At 37.9% G+C, this 15,673-nt stretch overlaps 1 protein-coding gene across 1 annotated transcript in view; it reads right to left on the bottom strand.

Annotated features, from left to right (window-relative positions):
- Positions 1 to 2,048: 2,048 nt before the first annotated feature.
- Positions 2,049 to 15,673, bottom strand: part of LOC139739270 (vasoactive intestinal polypeptide receptor 1-like) — a 37,804-nt gene continuing 24,179 nt past the window's right edge. The window contains exons 8-11 of the mRNA XM_071649880.1: positions 15,419 to 15,491; positions 10,930 to 11,015; positions 4,087 to 4,225; positions 2,049 to 2,708 (exon numbers count right to left, since the gene is read on the bottom strand). Coding sequence (XP_071505981.1) covers positions 2,049 to 2,708; positions 4,087 to 4,225; positions 10,930 to 11,015; positions 15,419 to 15,491 — 958 coding nt within the window. The remainder of the gene's footprint in view (positions 2,709 to 4,086; positions 4,226 to 10,929; positions 11,016 to 15,418; positions 15,492 to 15,673) is intronic.

The raw sequence follows: 15,673 nt of genomic DNA, 5'->3' as shown, positions 1-15,673 counted from the left end.
TCAGGTTTCTAACATTCTTTGGTGAGATAATGAGAAACCTCTTATAAAATGTGAAAGAGCATGTAATTCTATGAGGAATTCAACGTTTATTTGATAAAAATTGGTTTTGAAATGGCTGAGATATCAAAAAAGAGCGATTCTAATAAAGTGTTGAACCCACACTTTATTACGATCGCTTTGTTTTACTTTGTGTCTTGATGTTTCAGTCATTCCAAACCCGATTTTCGTCAAATAAACTTTGAATTCCTCTTAAAACGGTATGTTCTGTACTATATCATAAGTGTTTTCTTGGTATCTCGCAAAAAGTTAAAAACCCAATTCTCATCTCCACCAAAACTGTACTCTCCCTTTAATTCAATCATTAACAGTGTTTGTGAATATAGAATGCAGCTGAGAATTCACAGTGATCGGATCGTCTGTGTGAATCGTCTCGAGGAGAATAAAAAGGATATCTGCACTTCCTCTCAAGCATCTCCGAGAAAATTACAGAAAACTGAAGACACATTAATGGTGAAAATCGGGACTCGTGAAAGTACGGTCCCCCTTTAAAAACTTCTTTGTTGTCTTTTGCCAGCGCACCAGTGCATATACGGTGTCTCCGCTACTAGTAGACCTAATTCCATGTAGGGCATTGTTCCCTTATACCCATACAACGCTTTACGACAGCATAAGATGACAAACAGTTGTAACCATGGTAACACAGCACAGTACGATTACATACACACACAATTATAATCGAACCTCTGCCGTTACGTCGACAATTACACTGATTATCATACAATGTGTACACTCAAAACGATGGAGAGATGCCTATGCGCAAATTGTTTTGCTACGCTCAGTTCTGCCAATTTGATGGCTGAACATACACCTTTAGATCTAGAAGGGCACTTATTCGTGGGTCCATAGAGAATGGTACTTTGCTGATTAGTAGCTGTTGGTGCTGCCCTACCGCGCCCCGCAGAAAAATAAAGAAAAGGACCTGACGTTCCATATTGAAAATGGCACATGCTATGAAGTCACTTATTTTTTTTCTTCAATGCTGAAAATCTTTCGCTACATTGATACCATTACATAAAGTTATTACAAAATGTATATAAGATTGCAGCTATTCAGCCATAATTCTTTTTAACAAAGAACGATTGAAAAGGTGTTAGTCGTTCATGCCCTTTTTAACCTCAACCAGAATTCAAGGTAATCAATTTTCAAGAAAGCAGAGTTATATCAATGACTTTATACACAAATTTAAATAAAACACAATATGTTTGAGATTAGTATTTAGAGGAAATAATCTCCTTAAGAGAGAAATCACGAGCAGACCAGGACAGAAAAACAGCGGAAAAACAAGAAAAGAAAACCCTTCCTTGTATTTTTCCTGCCCTGTCTGCTTTTCACGAAATTGTGCTCCATGAAAAGACTTTCAAATTTTGCTTGATCATTATTGTCGTCGAGAAATGAGTCTATGTTTGATAAACTGGCTGTAAAATTTGCCGGAATAGCAGAGGCAATATTGGGGAGAAAATGGTTTGGCCTCGCAACACTTCTTCGCGAAGCACAAGAAGGGTTTTCTCCCCATGATATTTGAGGGAAGCGAGTTTAGTCTGTTAGTACATCGTACTTTCATTCGCTGAATCATTCGCTGTACGATGAAGTTACATGGGATCCTCTATACAATGAATAAGTCATGAATTCATGAGGAAAAAGATTCATAGAAGGCGTCAAAAAAGGGTGATATATCATGTACTCGAACGTCGTCACGCACTCGCTGCCAAGGATTTACGATGTGTGTGATACAGAGACACCGAAACTTGAGCTTTGCTGGTGTGAATCAGATTTTCACGTGCTCGCAGATCGAGAACCTGACAGCAAGATTCAAGAACTGCAATCGTAAGTTTGTCGAGCTCAATTCCTCATGGCTTCACACGCTATCAGTCAGGCTTTCCGAACGGATGATATAACGTCAGATGCACGAATGAAAGATCGGATAATCTTATATAACATAATAAGGTCTCTTTGAGTGTTTGAGTGTGGGTGCATGTCGGCTGCACTTCTCACACCTCCGTTTCGATGTTGCTCAACGTTTGTCTTTTCTCATTCTCATTAGCTCCATCGTCATCGCTGGCCACGTTTCCACGTTCGCAATCATCCATTTCGTCTTCGACCTCGTCTTCGAAGACGTCGCTCTTGTCTTCCGTGCCATCGACAACGGGCAAACGATCTTCAGCGTCCAAGTCCGGTGTGACGTCGGATGGTTCCTCGATCTTGATGTCGATTTTTGTCGTCTCATTGGCCTCTTCGTCCTGCTCGTTCTCGTCAAAGTTCGGCGGATGGTCGTCATAGAGGCTGTTCTTATCGGCGGCCCCGTCGGGCGTCGGGCGTGGCTCATACGGGTCCGGGAGCACCATGCTGTTTCCCAGCGAGCCGTTGCCCACGTGACCATTTGAGGAGTCGCCCCGCGAAAACTGTTTGCGCAGCGCGTAGAAGCGGTCGCCCAGCGTAGTAGACCTCGTCGCCAGGCTGGTCTCCAGCACGGAGTCCTTCTTCATGGAATCCTTGCGCGGGGGCGTAGAACAAGACGAGCGCGACTGTCCGTTGCGCAACGTTCTGTGGGTACTGAGCGTTCTGTTCAGCAGGTGCAGGCGCCATTTTCTTTTGATCTCATTCTTTACCTCGCCGTTCATGAAGCAGTAGAGAATAGCTAGTAGAAATCCCTGCATAGTTGATAAGGGAAAGAAATGATATGTCATTATAGACAGATTTATAAACAGTGGTCAGTAGTTGCGGTATCGGTGTTTCTTCCTTTTCTTTGGTATTATGAACGGTTTACCGTTCATTAAAGCGCAGGTGGTCAAATTCTAACAATCTTTCAATATCATTTTATCCAACTCCGTCTATGGTGTACCTGACCATGCTGGGGTGATGATGATGATCGCAATGGCAGAACAACCGAGCAACAGATCAATATCATTATCATTATAAATGTTCGGGGGTTTTTTTCAGTCAAAATAATTATCATTGCCGAGTTAACTGTTAAATCATCATGTATGATAGGCCTATATGTGATTTATGTTAAACTGCAGTTGTCGTTGTCTCAAGACGAGGAATCATATCAAGGGAGAATACTTTAATAATAATGACGATAAAACACTAATATGATCTTTCATTCTTTTAGGGAATGTCTTTAATGTTGTCATGATGTACTATCAGGTGATCATTACATTGTCATTACCCTAGCATCGCTGAGCATCCAAACAGGACAACTGTCCCCTGTTTCATAAAGCTGTTCGTAAAGATACGCATGACTTTACCAACGACTAGAAGATGAAGTGCCAATATGTGTGCCCATTTTTTTCTCACGTTTTAACAAAATACGACTGTGTGTCAATATTTCATTTACATTGGGGCAAAATACACTTTCAACTTGTAAGAATAATCATTACGTGTATCATCTGCAAATTTCAACTTTAGTAGCTATTGAAATTAACAATGATTAGGAAACCCACTCATTGGCTTGCCATATTTAAGTCGTTCGTAGAATCGTGCGTAACTTTACGAACAACTTTCAGGAAACGGGGTCCAGGGTCAAGATGGACAGTGCGAGTAAAAACATCTTTTCTCTATAGGGACGCAAGCATCTGACTGGATTCGAACTCGGGACATCTGCGTGAAAGTCAAGAGACTTTAGAGCCATTAAAGCACAGTGTCCCCCTCTCTATCGCCCCCCCCCCCCAAAAAAAAAAGGGCACACACACACACACATGCATATATATATATATATATATATATATATATATATGTATATATATATATTATATATATATATATATACATATTATATGTATAAGTATATATATATATATATATATATATATATATATATATAAACATAGAAAGGGAAAACTGACCAGAAACAAAAGGATAAATACTGAAAACTTTGAGCAAAGAAAATGGGTTTTTATCGGGATGACAACCAATTTTTTTGCTGAAAGTTTTCACTATATACATATATATATATATATATATATATATATATATATATATATACATATATATATATATATACAATCGATAAATGACGTCATGGCGTACCTGAAACGAGGAGATTACGAGCTCGAAGTACACTCTGATGTGGATCATGGTTTTGTCGTTGGATGCGTGTAGACCGGCTGTGACGATGTAGTAGACGCCAAAGAGTGGGATGAGGATTAAGGTGGATTTGGCCAGTTTACTGCAATGAGAAGATGAGTTCCACATAGATTTATAAGATACCAAAAGTGGTTTTAGGATTAAGAATGAGAATGAGGGTGCTAGGGTTCTTTGTTACAATAGTGTACTGATTTTGAGTAAAGATGTATATGTAAATTGTTTGTGTTGTTGGAAATTGATAAATAACCAAAATGAAATAAGATGAATTGAATTTAAATGAAGTGAAATGGAATGAAGTGAAATGAAAGGAAAATGAAATGAAATGAAATGAAGCGAAGTGAAGTGAAGTGAAGTGAAGTGAAGTGAAGTGAAGTGAAATGAAGTGAAGTGAAGTGAAGTGAAGTAAAATGAAATGAAATGAAATGAAATGGAATGGAATGACATGAAATGAAATGAAATGAAATGAAATGAAATGAAATGAAATGAAATAAGATGAAATGAAATGAAATGAATTGAAATGAAATAAAAGGGGTACTCTTGGGGAAACAAGAATAAGACCGTCGTTCTATATATCAATACTGTGTTGACATTTACCTGAACAGAAAAAGATGAAACTTACTGCGATTGCCTCTTTAAAAAGTTAAAAAGTTCGTGTAATTTTGGTTGTAATGTAAATTTCCACGAGGATTAAAATAAATCACGTTTTTGTGATTGAAGGACACTTTTAGCTCTCGAGAAATCAAACAAGAGTCCTGAAGAAAGCCGGAAAAGTTAAGTACAGAAATACCAATTCTTAATTTTGCCACATCTGATAACTACGTTTCAGATACCGTCGACTGATTGCACCTATGGATACTTTGATGAAAATGGAAAAGGATCAGGTACGAAAAAAGAAAGAAGATATAGTGTAAATCGACAAAAAAAAATGTCAGTATTGTTGAAATACTGCATCGCCGACAGTATTATTGTCATGAAGATATTGTAGTCATCAGGTAAACTAAATACTTTGCACCGAGGGAGGAAGGAAAGCGAAACGGATACGCATGTATCAATGGATGTGTGACATCATCGTGTAATAAGAAAACTATCTATTCGTATTGTAGTCCCACGACCGTTCATAGTGAATCGTAATGGAGTGCTGTTGTTTGTCTTCAAGATGTACCAATATGCGTCAATAAGCACCACCTCACAAGGTTCATAATAAATCATACGTATGTAATCTCTAGCATTATGAATCCTTTCTTTTATTCAACATGTTCACTAGAATCGTTCTTCAATTTAATCCGATTTTATCGTCCGTTTCTGGAAAATGTGATTTGTTTACATGCATACACATATCATCAGTGCATAGCAATTTGGGGGACGTGATGGGCTGGGGTTGTGGTTGATGTAGGTCCTACATATAAATTCATGAACGCGTCATTTCTTCGCGTCATTTGGCCGCGTCATTGGTAGACAAATGTGACTTTGTTTTTAAGTGTATACTCCCGTCTTTGCTCTTTGATTTCATTCTTATCTATCTCATCTCTTCTCATCTCTCTCTTTTTCTCTCCTATCTCCCTCTGTCTCCTCTGTCATTCACACACACACGCACACACACACACACACACGCACACACACACACACATACTCTCTCTCTCTCTCTCTCTCTCTCCTTTTTGCATGGGAAAAGATGTACAACGTTTAATAGCTTATTCACTCTGTGATCGAGTTAGAGAAAATAACTGCCCGCACATAATATTATTTGTAGTAAGGAAATGGCAAATTACATTAAGATTCAATAATTTTTGTATTTCTTTAAATACCAAACTGATATACTATCGTCAGTCACGCCTTGTAAGGTACGTGTACAGCACTGTATCCACTTTAAGGAAACAATATTACACACACGTTGACACGCTCGTTTCATTTCCTCGGCGACGCAGACGAATGAACACCGTGGGATTAATGATGTTTCTATAGTTTCCTGGTGATAGAAGAATAATCAGGTCATTTGTGATTTATGTTTTTCCTTCGCAGCGTCAAAATAGGCCTAATCCTGTGAGACTCTCCCGCTGTGGATTGTAATTGTCATGATGCTCTATTTATCGATGGCAATCTAGATAAACATGTGCGAAAAATCTGGGTTGAAAAGTGAAGTAAATTCCAATCAAATCTTGCCTCCCCTTCGAAAAATTAACCCTCTTCGTGCAACATTGATCTCCTGTCTGTAGTACATTTTGTATTTGGAATTTGTGCACAGTATACTCATTAGCACGTAAAGAGTTAAAGAGAAAACAGGATATTAACAGTTAAGTCGGTTATATCATGTCCACTTTTTTTTTTCAAAAAGACAATCTGTAGACGAATTGGTAGTCCCACATATCAGACAAAGTAACCATTTTCGTCTTGGTCCACGAAAAGTGGGATTTGTCTTCGGTTTTTTTTTTTCCATTTCAAATATTCCATGCATGATGCACATTTTGAGTACATTCCTCTTATTTGACATTAATGTTCAAGTCCCGGAAACATCAAAAGTATCCGTCAACGATGTGTGACTATGAATTATTGATTACACATTGCAATCAATATCAGTAATGTCGCTTCCAATAATGGCAATTTTCCCGCTTCTAAGTCAATTCTTGACTTGCGGCGGGCACTCACACCATTTCATGTTAATAGAAAGTCATAAATCCTGTATTGGTATCATTGGCACCCGTACAATCAACAGCTTGATTACAGCTGCTTCTTATTCGTATGTTTTTCCCCCTGAGTCCCGTCTGTATTTCAATATATTTCCCATTTTTGTTTATTGTAATGATTTTGACAGGATTTTGATTTCAATACTTTCCTCAGTCACGTATCTTAATCTGACCATACTGTTGGTACTTTTTGATGTTATAGCCTTGTTGGTATCACTCGTAATTATGATATTTGCATGGATTAAACTCTTTGAGACGGACTGTTGATCTGTGAATATCTGCCAAGAGATGAGTAAACTATTAAACACAAAGAGTGAAAATGAACGAAATGAAATAAATCAATGAATCAGACCAAAAAAAACTCTTCTTACAGAGTTTAGAGCTTAATATCGGAACTAAAAGTTAGGGATCAATTGATGGCGCTATATTTACCTCCATTAATCGACGAACCCGAATTGGAAAGCATAACAAGACGCCAAAATTCTACAATAATCATCGTATTAACAAGCGTCAATCAGTTGCAGTGAAAACATCTCGATGGAAGAATTTAATGAATTTGAACAAGCGTAGCTAATTCTCCAAATCTTACACTGCTGCATCGTTCCCCTCTCCCTCTCTCTCCCCCTCTCTCTTTTATTCTTTCTCCAGCAGCTATGTCTATACGTGTATCTCTCTTTCCCTTTCCCTCCCTTTCGTTTTCTTTTTCTTTTTAAACGTCTGTCTTTTGTCTTCTCTCTTCTCTCCCCCTCTCTATCTATCTATCTATCTATCCATCTATCTATCTATCTATCTATCTATCTATCCATCTATCTATCTATCTATCTATCTATCTATCTATCTATCTATCTATCTATCTATCTATCTATCTATCTATCCAAGGTGCGTCTACATCTTTTAGAACAGTGGGTACTACGTCGCTGCTCACACTCGCGTGTAATGTATGCCATTTTACTTATTCGGATGCTGCAGTGCATGCTTGTGCTTTTTCCGAAATAACTGTGTTAACTCGAGCTACAACACTGACGGTAAACGCACACGATTACCGATCATCTCTATTGATACCCCCAACACTCGTGTTTTCTTCACCACCACAGCCAACATCGCGCGATCGCGCTGGAATATTGCACGATCAGAAAAGAACACACCACAGCAGTTGATTGTGCTTAGCTCATGTCCAAAAAACGTGTTACCAAGATTTATCCACAAATGCCTCGGTTTAGACAAATAACGAGGAAGAAAAAGTGTTCATCAGGCACCGATGATTTATAATACAGTCATGTCTAGACTGTTCCGGTCCCATGAGGAATATTACATTAGCATGTGTTAGACAATTACCTGACACGTGTGAGCTTTATACGACATGGTCGTACGGCAACTCTAAAACACCAACATCATGAAACTTGGAGTGACAATTATGTTAATCCCTATACGGACTAGAGCTGGCCAAAGGGGAATACGAAACAACAAACAACAACAAACACCAACAACATGCAAATCACCAGCACGAAAACATGCAGCTCGGTTCCGCAGGAGACATTCAACACCGGGACGGCACTCTGGCCACCGGAACAGTTCACGGGTTTGTGGCTAACCTCTTAACAACGACTGATTTCAAGTTTTCGAGCACAAACATAATCACCGGCGCCGAACATGAAATCATCCAAAGGAATCGTCGTTTCAAATCCTCTTCGACACATAATTTTGTTTTTCCATCCCTTTTTTAAGGCACGCGAGGAATGATATGCACCAAGGAGACTACTATAATTTTTTATCTTGATGGACAAATTTGTTTGTGGATTCTGTAACGAGGTTCATGGTTAAGGGGATGGTGTTGTGTTTTTAAAGATAATACCGCGTGATACGGTTATGTTGTTCACATATCTCGCGGAACACTCAATAAGTTTTGGGATTTATTTTTGAGAAGGAGCTAGAAAACCTTTTCACATAATCATGAAGGGGCTAGCATTGTGTTTGGCTAGTGTTGTCATTGTTGTTTTGGAGTAGCCTAAAAAGTTAACGTTCGTCGATTGGCGTACCGCCGAGTTTATTATGATAGAGACCGAATTTCATATCAAGGCAAAGACTTAGGATTAATTAAGTTTTAGATTAGGTAGTTAGCTCAGTAATGAGACTGAAGAAGGAAATACAAAATAAGATTTGGTATCAACTCTCAAAATAATTGAGAAAGCACGGAATTGACACCCGTCCCATCCGATTGGGAGCAGTGAGCTAGAAATGACGTACAAGCGTCACATTCCCCAGTCCGTTCATTTTTTTTTATGTGCCCTCTGAGAATTCGGCCCTCGACACCCAGCCCCATTTCGACCTCATTCCAAAGATGAATCCAATTTGAATTAATGAACGAATGGACGGCGCTTTGAAGCCTAAAAATTCTGTCCTCTTCTTGGCTAGACGGAGCTTTTTTAAATCGTCTATTTCCGTTTTCATTATGAGAGGAAGAAAAAAAAAAGAGAATAATCTCTTCCCTTTCTGTGGAGCATAGATTGATGAAGAGAGGCAGGAGAAGAGGTTGAAATGAGGCATTTACGGGTACGAAGAAACCGGGGAAAATAGAGAGAGAAGACAAGTTTAAAACAAGATAGAAGAAGGAGGAGAAGAAGAATGAAAAGAAGAAGACATGAAAGATGTCATTATCTAAATTAGTTACAGATACCCTCACCTCCTCAAGAAAAAAACAAACAAATAAAGAACACCTCCACTGACGCAATCACAACAAAAGGTACAGTTTTACGAAAAAGACGTAAGGGCATTTTGGATCATAATATTGCAGACCATTCCAAGGACATCTCACAACGTTTTTATGAACAAATATATTAGGGGACTGTGAGGTGATGACATTGTCCAAATTGCACTTCATGCCATTGTGACTTATTCGAGCTTCACCGAGCTTCGTATTTTCATGATTCTTATCTAGTTTGTTTAATGTTTAACTGTCAAACATCCAGGAATTTGCTTGGATTACTTTTTTATATAAAGGTCTACTTGAGCGTTGAGTTGAAAAGCCATCCAAGTATACCACCACACCTTATACCAAGGACAAAAGACTATATATCTTGTCGCACAATACACTCATGTTTATCTTCTTTAAACAGTATTGGATTGAAACGGAATGCAACAAAATGTGTTGAGAGGTGACAAATAGAGGGAATGGGTTTATAACAGAAGTACTAAGCGGGAGAAAAAAAAGGTCAACAAAAAGACAGAAATGTACAGAATTAAGGCAAAAGAGAAAACAAAATACAGAATACAAGGTCTAGAAGACGAACTGTACAAAAGAACCCCATGGAGACATGCACATTGAAAAAATATAAATACAAACGAAAAGAGAGAGACAGAAATAGATGGATGATAGATAGATATATAGATAGATGATAGATAGGTATATAGATAGATGATAGATATATACATGGATGATAGATTATAGATAGATGATAGATAGATATATAGATAGATGATAGATATATAGATGGATGATAGATAGATATATAGATAGATGATAGATAGATATATAGATAGATGATAGATAGATATATAGATAGATGATAGATATATAGATGGATGATAGATAGATAGATAGATAGATGATAGATAGATATATAGATAGATGATAGATAGATATATAGATGGATGATAGATAGATATATAGATAGATGATAGATAGATATATAGATGGATGATAGACAGATATATAGATAGATGATAGAAAGATGATAGAGGAAGAGAAAGAGAGTATGTGTGTGTGTGAGAGAGAGAGAGAGAGAGACAGGGAGAGAGAGGAGATAACGATGGAGAGATGGAGGGATGGGGAAAATTAATGGAGTCCTTTTGCCAGACAAAGATATTGGAAAAGACATGGAGGGAAGGAGAGACTTGGAAAAAAATAATAATGACCAAGACTGCGTAGACATGGTAGATGTACAGTGTATACATGCGTGTGTGTGCATGTGTGTATGTGCGTGTGTGCGTGGTACGTGTAGGTTAAAGACAGAAATATGGAAGAGAAAGAGAGAGAGAGATACAAAAGAGGACCACATACCCAGGGTTAATGGCAGGTGTGGGGGTCATGCGAGTAATGAAAAAATACCTGTACGTTCTCGCTTCTGCCGCATTGCTTGCTCGAAGCTTGGTCGCTAGGACGCACAAGATCCGAAGAAACAGCACAAAATTGACCTGCAGGAACAAGGAAAGATATTAAAAACAAAAAAATGAATCGACTTTGAATTGAAATTGAATTCCTCGTTGCTACAGCTGACAACCTTCAGAACTTCAAACGATCCCTCATGTCGAATGATGTCGCCATGGTAAGATATGAAAATGACATCTATTCATTTCAATTATCTCATAACAATTACCAGAACTTCTGTCGAAATGACCGAAACAGAATGCAGTATTTGACCATCAGATAAAGTCTTATTTTGTTCATACTTTTGTGTCAGTATAGGTAGATGGCAGGAAATACAGACAAACAAGATCGTACTCAGTCAAAACTAGGTTATTCCTAACTATGATAGTTTTCAAGAACCTTGGCCCTAATTCATTTATTGTCTATTTTACGTCCCTATATTTATCCTAGCCTCGGGAGCTTCATTATATTGAATTATTTGTTATTTCCATTTCTTTTGTTTTTACACACACTCACAAAACGCACACACACATACAAACATGCATATATATATATATATATATATATATATATATATATATATATATATATATATACTATATTCATTTATTCATTCATTTATCTATAATTACAATTGTCAACAGTTTGCAGTTTGTTTTCTTTTAGTACGCCGAAGGCAGGCACTTATATTTTATCTATACGAGGTCACTTGCCTTAAAAAAAAAAAAATTAAAAAAAACGCAGCTGTTTATGAGAGCGGTGCTTTCAAGATATATAGTCCTATTTCTATTTCTCTTAATACCCCTTTAAGGCACGCAAGGAAAGCTTGGGCATAATGACCAGAAATGACCTTCTTATCCTGATTATTTTCGAACCGCACTCTCCACCTTTAGATTTTCATTCCCTTTTTTTTCCAATGAAAATTATGCTTATTGACAAAATTAAATTCTTCTTTCGACCATCTAGCTGTATCAACTGTACTCCCAGATTATGTCCTCTTAATTGCCCACCCCCCCCTCCCAAACAGATCCATTTTAAATCTGCTTAGTTTAGCCTCAATAGACTACTGTCCTGGAGATGTGGAAAGGTCATTGGTATTGTGTACAGTTGCCTCGCCCTTGGCTATGATTGGGTGGGGGCCTTAGCTGATCCGCGGAAGGATTTGGCGAAGCACAAATGACGCAATGCACCAGACGTTCGAGAAGAAAAAAAAAGTGAAGGGATCCGATCTGAATACCCAAAAATATAATCCCTTTTCTTAAGCTTGCGAGGGCCACCGACTAGATTATTGCAATGAAGAAAAAAATGTCAGCATTAAAAGATTATTTTCTCTTTCTGTGTTTGCTTCTCCCTCTTTCGACATCTCCCCTTCCCCTCTCTTTCTTTCTATCTCTGCAAGAGGGCAAGACATATGTATCTTCTTATTCCTGTAGCTTCAATAACCTGCTTTCCTCGTACTTTAAGATTATTTGTTTTCTGTAAGCATCCCGAGGTTTTGTTTATTAATATTTTGATTGTCTCCTTCTCTATTTTCTGGTCTGTGCTCACAGCGAAACGTCTTTGGCGATTCTTCATTTAAAAAAAAAAATCCTTGGTAATAAGAGGACTTTTCTTCGACGGTTATTTGTATATCATTAAGTTTCCTTTAAAATCTTGTCTCGTCATCTTCTGTGGGGATTTTTTGAGGATTTTAGGGGGTAATTTTAAGATAAAAGGCCTCTTTGTATCAAGTTAGCCATGTTCTGAAGCCTTTTGGTCTCTCACAATTACTACAAGATTGACAAGGGAGGGATTGATATGTCTGGCAATTGACGTCATAATAACAGAAGACTTTCTGACCCAATTTAATAACTCGCGGAGCTGGAAGACTGCACAGTGCTTTATATCTGTTATCTTTTTTTCCCTCTCCATTTACCCGTTCAATACCTACTTCCTATCAAGTTCATCCTATGGGATTGGCTTAAGAAGAACATTCAAGAGATAGAAGGCAACAGAGGCAAAAATCCTGGTAATGATACCATTTGAATTTTAGCATGTCTTTATAGACGCAAATTTGATAATCCGATTAGGCGTGCCTTGAGATGGCTGACTTTCGTAGACATTGCATGTCCGCTATTCCAGTCGCCGTCTTGTTTTCTTCATAAGCCTTCATAACTGGGGTTAAATCAGCCCCGCACTGAAAATAACTACCAAGGAATTAGATTAGCTTTAATCTACACTCAAATTTCATGCACGCTAATTTTCGAAAGGTTATGGGACGGCAACACAAAAGTTCGATGCTTGCCTTTATAGCATATTCTCTGACCAAGTATTAACTAATGAAGGCAAGGCAAACTTGGAACTTTGTAAATGCAATTAAACGAAGTCGGGAAGATAGATAACTTATAGAAGGGCCTTTGGGACAGAAAGACATCTCATGAATGTGAATACGCCAGTAATCTTGCTTTATTACAACATAGTCGGAGACTGCGTGGAGCTTTGTGGTCATTATGTGCAACCGCTTTACGACAGCAGCGGGCGTGCTTGGCATTGAAATAGGCGCGGGGAAGAGATTGAAGTATACGTACTCCATTCTTTTAACCCGTTCCGTACTGAATTCTGAAATTGCTATAGACTTAACACGCAGGTCACCAGGTTCTCATACGAAACGGGTTAATGTTGCATCATTTTGTTTTCGCTGTCTCGGGAAAGAATGGAGAAGTATTGTACACATCGGATGGATGTGGTCGTCTCAATGTCCCCATTTGTTCGGATAAAATATCCCCCTCTTTTGTACAAGACGAAATTAACCATACAACTATGGCAAACCTTATCACAAATACAAAAACGACAACCATAACACAACCATCCGAGAAGTTGTCGAATGGGACAAATTCTGAAGATTAATGAATACCACAGACATTACGTATGACGCGTTTCGTTACCATACTGATTGCAAGGATGGTATTCACTGTCATGAATTTTGGTGATTTATCATGTTAAATCATCCCTGGAAATTTAAATGTGTCACCACGACAGACTCTAGTGGTGATTTGTAGGAGGTGAAGTCCCTGATCAAAGTTACTGTGGCCCGAAATTCACAAAGCTATTGTAATTGCAGTTGATTCGACAGTCAACGGATTATGCAAAATTCATCAGGCTGCGCGAAAGCTCATAACATATCGCGTGTGCCGAATGTAATCCTATATAGGCGTGCTGTCACGCAAAGTGGGCCTATGCCTATTTCGCGCTTGCTTTGAAATTCATAGAATTCAAATCATATAGATTTCATTTATACGTACTACCTATTGCAAATGGTGCAGTAAAGTTGATTTTCCCTTTATTTATTTTTTTAAAAGTTTGCTTAATTCTTGGCATGCAAATTCAAACTTCAAAACATAACTCTGTTTCCGCAATTATTGTATAATAATATATGTGATTCTGTCTGCGTGTGTGCGCGCGTGTTTGATTAAGTACCTTTAAGAAATCATATAATCATATATATAATATCATATACATATTCATACATACATATATATATATATATATATATATATATATATATATGTATATATATATGTATATATATATGTATATATATATATATATATATATATATATATATATATATATATATATATTATAGTATACTGTCTGATGTAATAGATAAATCATAATATAAAGGAAAGGCTTTGAAATTCTTCTTACACAGACCATTCAAAAGTTCTGAGAGTTCACAGTGTAACTATGCGTGGCCAACGTGAATATACTTTACCGTTGTCTCTTCGAAAGTGCAAATATCGACATAACTTTATTAAATTTTTGCCAAGACCCATGATGATGAATTATGATTTTAAGTGACACGAGAGACGTCAGTTCTACGAATCTGAGTACTACGACGAGAATTCACGACACAAATTAAAGGCAGGTCACGCTTTCTCTAGTTGATTTTCTTTTCATTTTTTTTTTCATTCGGTGATAAGACAGCATTGATTTCTCTGCGACCAGCGATGCATTTTGTGTATGGAAGGCAAGTTCATGGTTATTCAAATTCATGAAATTCTTCCGTCGAGATGTTTTCATTGCAACTGATTGACAGGAATTTGAATAATTACGTAGTACCCGCTGCATGCTATAAGGATTAGAACCAACACTTGCTGTCGGGCGAAAGCTCGGTGGTCTAGTGGAGATGACGCCTGTCCGGTGATCAGGAGGTCGTAGGTTCGAATCCTGCTCGAGTATGTACGCCCATGATTTTTCATCATGGCTACTACTAAAACACTCATCAATTCAGTGCGTATTTACGTCGATGTAGGGCAATTTGTCAATCAGTTGCAAGTTCAGGGTTGTTTGGGTAAATTCATAGTTCAAACAAGAATAAGGATAGTGTTATTATGGTAAAAACGACTTTCATTAGTTTAGATAGTTCTTTCAAAATCACAAGTTTTCCTCTCTTTTTTTGTTGACTCACAAAGATAGAGATCATCACAGGCGCTTTGATAATCCAGTAGCTGGAGTCCTCCGTGGCGTCATGAACAAAACACCTGTAGGAAGAGGTGGGTCTAAAGATGGATCATCAGGTATTGGAAATAGACTTTCGCCTTTGAACATGCCAGAATCTGCCCCCTCCCCCCCCCCCCCCCCAAAAAAAAAAAGAAAGAAAGAAGTAAGCAGGACAAATAACTAAAGCGTAGCATTGGTTACCATGGTGACAAAGTGATTTTAG

This window comes from Diadema antillarum, unplaced genomic scaffold (assembly GCF_040938485.1).
Source record: "Diadema antillarum isolate AM-2024a unplaced genomic scaffold, OU_Dant_1.0 seq00000792_RagTag, whole genome shotgun sequence".
Lineage (NCBI taxonomy): Eukaryota > Metazoa > Echinodermata > Echinoidea > Diadematoida > Diadematidae > Diadema > Diadema antillarum.
This window is presented reverse-complemented; position numbering and strand designations above follow the sequence as displayed.